The sequence below is a fragment of the Mytilus edulis genome, chromosome 4 (assembly GCF_963676685.1).
Source record: "Mytilus edulis chromosome 4, xbMytEdul2.2, whole genome shotgun sequence".
Taxonomy (NCBI): Eukaryota; Metazoa; Mollusca; class Bivalvia; order Mytilida; family Mytilidae; genus Mytilus; species Mytilus edulis.
In genome coordinates this window covers 83780141-83785240 of record NC_092347.1, presented here as the reverse complement: position 1 = coordinate 83785240, position 5100 = coordinate 83780141, and the positions used below count along the sequence as shown (strand labels likewise).

The 5100-nt window shown below is 32.0% G+C and overlaps 1 protein-coding gene across 1 annotated transcript; it reads left to right on the top strand.

Annotated features, from left to right (window-relative positions):
- The first annotated feature begins 2782 nt into the window (after positions 1-2782).
- LOC139518552 (uncharacterized) lies at positions 2783-4809 on the top strand. Its single transcript, XM_071310043.1, has 2 exons — positions 2783-3269; positions 4220-4809. Exons 1-2 carry the CDS (start codon positions 2804-2806, stop codon positions 4678-4680), a joined length of 927 nt encoding a protein of 308 aa, XP_071166144.1. The 5' UTR covers positions 2783-2803; the 3' UTR covers positions 4681-4809.
- Positions 4810-5100: the final 291 nt, after the last annotated feature.

Genomic DNA, 5100 nt, shown 5'->3' with positions numbered 1-5100 from the left:
AAAGTTAATGGAAAAAAATATAAATAAGAAAGATGCTATTAATATGAGTATGCAGATTTGAATATTTTTTTTTCCATCTTATTCTATATCTCGAAAATTGCTTTTCCCCCCACCGTGAAACACATTCAGTCACGTTTTCTAAATTTAGTTCTGCCGTCCATGATATAGAAAGTGTTAAAATGAACTGTAGCTGATGAAGTTTAGAAAACTCGTTCATTTAGTTAAATAAATTACATTAAAAATATTAAACTCGAGTATGATTTAAAATCTATTTGAAATAATTAGCAATGTTAGTTTTTTAGCTATGGGAAAAATATGTCCTATGTTACATAGAGTTATTCCCCATTAACTGAAATGGATATGAATGTAAGATTTTACCTTCATGTGCTTTTATATTTGTTGAAATACATATATGTCTTATTCTTTTTTAGTATACAATCAATCAGAGACTTTATATATAAATGAATTTAGGAAGGAAAAGAATGACTATACTGTGTTATATACGGAGCTATATGTATGTAAACTTGTATACCCAACCTTTAAGAGTAAAATCCTATTATCCAAATCCATTTTCATTGTACACACCGTTTGATATTTCCGATAGGAACCACCGCTTGCAGCTGCAATACGAGACAAAACAAATACTCAGTTTTCACACGAAACTACTTATCTTGATTTAGATTTAATTAAAAAAAGAGGAAAAATCATTTTTATGTTAAATGTTATATTTAGTCTGATGGGGTAAGATGTATTTTTAAGATGAACACGTATCTATGATGATAAATCGCTAGACACATGTTGATGCCATGGAATGTAAAAAAAAAAAAAAGGTCACCGGCTCAAGACGACGACAAAAACTATTTCACCTATGACTGTTGAGAATGAGGTTCGAAGATTTCACATCTTACTATGGTTAAGGTGGTTAAAAGAACTGCACAGACATTTAGATGAGAGTGATTTATTCTTGTCCATGGTCCGTTACCTCTTTATAATTGGCACCACCACCACACCAAACTTTCTTCCCGACAAAGCTGTGGTATCTAAGCCCTTTATCTTAGTGAGACCAGTTAAACAATTTATGCATATCTGGACAATTCATCTTCAATTAAATATTTTTTGAGCGATTGTCTTTAAGAAAATATAAGTTTCAATCTGAAAATAACAATCCAATTGAGTATTGACACCTCTGAACATGCATGAAATAGTTACCACTGTACGTTAAGCAACATACAATGAATCATCAATCTATGAACAAATCAAAGCATTTTGTAAAACTCAAATATATATCAGAAAATATTTTTATGCTTACCTGTCAACATATCTAATCTTTGAATTTCTTATTACTTATATGTAAAAATAATTTGACAAACAAATTTATTTGACAGCATTTACGGACATGATTTTATTATATTGACAGTTTATGAGAGTTGTAATAAATTTGTACGTCAATGTAAATAAACAAACATCCATACATTGATAAGGTAATGGGTAAGAGTTTGACCATGTACAGAAGTAAACAGATTAGGATTTTTTATAGTTCCCAAAAAGTGCAGGGAGTAATTTATTCAAAGTTCATTACTTATACTGAGCGCGTTTTATATATCATTGATTAATTGATTGATTGATTACTTAACGTCCAGTGGCAAATATATCATGCATGTTCAGGACAAATGAAATATTATTATACTATAGTGACAACTGTGTTACATAGCCTGCTTTTCATCCTTGTGGTTAGTTTATTTTAAAAGGTCTATAAAAATCATATTCTATAAACATAAAGAAGTAAATTTTTCAATAGAATTCTCCCGATATGTTGGAATTTCATACCAATAGAGTCTTTCCTCGATCCTAAGTAATACTTTCGGGTTGAATGTGTAATTATTTAGTGGCCTTCCATGATGATAATCCGCTTTACTAACAAACGCTAAAGGGGAGAACTTCTTAGTTCTTAAAGAATAAATGAAAATGGAGAGCTTTGATCGACGGAATTGCCGATTCTTTATTGTTAGCATGATCACACGTGTTGCAAATGTCTTATATAAACGTTACAGGACCCCTCCCCAAATTAAAAATTTAACAAATACGCAAAAATTGCTAATTTTAAACAAAAGAAACCTATTGTTCATGTATTCAATACAAAGAGAACATAGTATAGAACATAATGTGCCTGAAATTACTGGTTTATGTAATCCTTAAACATTTCAGTTTTATCAATAAAGGCTTTGGTTATTGTTATAGGTAAATAAAACATGTTTATAAATATTTGGTAAGCCAGCCATTTGTGGACTGAAATGTTTTGTACCCTGACAGAAGCTACACTAAAAGGAGTATTCGCAAATCACTAAATAAAAACAAAAAATATACAATCTTCTACATAATCGAAACAAATCATATGCATACTACAAGACAACAAGAGCTATACAAGTTTAAAACAGATACAATATACAATATGTAAGACTATGAGAAGTATACAATACGAGACGAAGTGTTTGTTTATTAACCGGAATAAAAAATTTCAAACTAGCCCTTTTCCAAGGTAAGTGTAGATACGCTAATGGTGATCTTTAGGTATGAATGATACGACCAAACAGAACATAAGAAGAATAGCCAAATGAACATTAGGTTTCTGTAAATTGGGAAAATTCAATAAATATATTTTAATATAGGACACAGTTAGCAGAAATCATACCTTCTCCTGCCTTATCTCTGTTTTGGAATAATGACACTTGTCTTATTGATCTGTGTTATCAAGTATATATATATATATAGATCTTCTGGTTTAAGTTCCTAAAAGAAAGGAAAAATGCATAGAAAACATTCTGTTTATGTCGTGTTTGTTTTTTTCATTGTTTGTAAAGCTGAAAGTAACAATGAAAACCAGAAGAGAAGACTCGATGACCTTGAAAAGGTAGTGAAACTTATCCAACAACAAAACCAGCGTTTAGAAAAAACTGTTCAGCTTCAGCAAACGGAAATAAGAGAATTGAGGATACAACTTTCTATGATAAACGATGAACATAATAATGACTACAAAATCGTGTCTCGGTCGGATTTGAACAATATGATTAAGGAAACAGTATTGAAAGTGTCACTCGAAAATGGACTATTAAATTCAAACGACTCAGAAACTGGAAGCTTGGACTATAAACAACAGTTTCTTACTAGAAAACCCGAAACAGAAATTGAATTGCATGATGATGATATATCTAATAAACTAGGTATTGCGCGTCAATACATTAGAGGACGTGTAGGGAGAGATGTAACCTCAGGTTAGTATATTGTTCAAAATTATCGACATTAACATAACATATACGATACCCCCTCTTTAATTTCATTCATATGTCAAAGGACGACCACTTTAAAGCATTTTCGTAGGAAGCTATGTGACATTTTTTCAACCAAAATCATCAATAAAGATATAAATATATCATACATTTTTAATGTCATTATCTTTCGCTTTGCGAGGCGGCGTCTGAATTAAGTAGCTTGACAATTATACGCTCGTTCGATCGTCCACTAGGCACTAAGATCTTTATTAAGTGGAGTTTTAGTTAATATCAACGAAATTTAACATATAATCGTTTTGAAAGTCAATGAAAATAGCTTATCATAAAAAAAAAACTCCAACATTAAAACATATAGATAAAAAAATAAATAACAATATACTATTAATGATTCCAGGATGGCTGTTATTGGGAAACACAGCTTCAGACAGAAACCAACTAGAAAGCCAAAAAAAAAAGAGAGTCTTTAGTAAGAAAAAACGTGGCTAACACTAGTCATAAAATTAAAGGGGCACTATCTGTACTATTCCGTGTCCACCCTTGATTATTATCATAATCTTAAAACTGAGTTACTACTGGACTTCTGTCCTCTCTTTCTGGATTGATCAATATATGAATCATATATCATAAAACAGTATAAATAAATACGTTACACTTCGTTCAGTTATAGTATAGTTATCAAATAGGTTAAAGCTTAAATCGGTTTGAAGATAATTCTATCTAATAAAATTGAGAACGGAAATGGGGAATGCGTCAAAGAGACAACAACCCGACCATAGAAAAAACAACAGCAGAAGGTCACCAACAGGTCTTCAATGTAGCGAGAAATTCCCGCACCCGGAGGCGTCCTTCAGCTGGCCCCTAAACAAATATATACTAGTTCAGTGATAATGAACGCCATACTAATTTAATGTCATAAGTATATTTTTTTTCAGGAAAAATACATTTGAGAAGAGCTATCTATACACCGAATCAAAATGTCGCATTTTATGCTTATCTTAGCCACGACGAGAATGCACCAAGTGTACATCATCCTATGGTGTTTGACACCGTAATGACAAATATTCAAGGCGCATATAATAGATTTGATGGCATGTTCAACGTTCCGGTCAGTGGTGTCTATGTATTCACTTACTCTATGCGATTCGGTTGCCATGCCGTCGCTTCGATGGAAATAGTAAAAAACGCCGATGTCATGGGTGTAATTCACATTGACAGTGATGAAACATGTGACCATGAGCAGGTTTCGTCAACCGTCGTTATTTCTGCTAGTACTGGAGATGTTGTATTTATCCGCACCCATTCAACTTTACAAATTCAGGGTGGTATAGTTAGCAACACGCATGGAAGATCTTCATTTGCTGGTTGGCTTCTATCAAACGACAGTGCAAAGTAACTACCAAATCCATGTTGGAATAACATGACACAACAATTTAAAGGTTAATACCTTGTACATGTAGTTCTATGATTGACATTTTGTATTTGTTTTTCCTCCTAATAATTTAAACATTGGAGCTACATATAATCAATTCTTTTATTGGTCTTTATTAATTTTACTTTTACTGTTTGGTTTGTTTGAGGTGCTATCCATTTGACGTGGCTCTGTACTTATGCATCCCGTCATTGTATTGTTTGCATTATCTTTCATATTTGCTTTGTCCGTGTGACTTTTTGTGTTTCTTTGATACATATGCCGTGGCTCTGTACTTACACACCTCGCTATTGTGTTATTATTTTATTATAATTTTGTATTTTGGTCTTTCATATTTGCTAATGCTGTACTTGCCTATATGCCCTTTTGTGTTTCTTTTATACA

Bases quoted from the DNA above. Each gene is read 5' to 3' on its own strand.
- LOC139518552 (XM_071310043.1), top strand. From the start codon at position 2,804: ATGCATAGAAAACATTCTGTTTATGTCGTGTTTGTTTTTTTCATTGTT. The intron at 3,270-4,219 runs GTTAGTATATTG...ATTTTTTTTCAG, and splicing joins AGGGAGAGATGTAACCTCAG to GAAAAATACATTTGAGAAGA.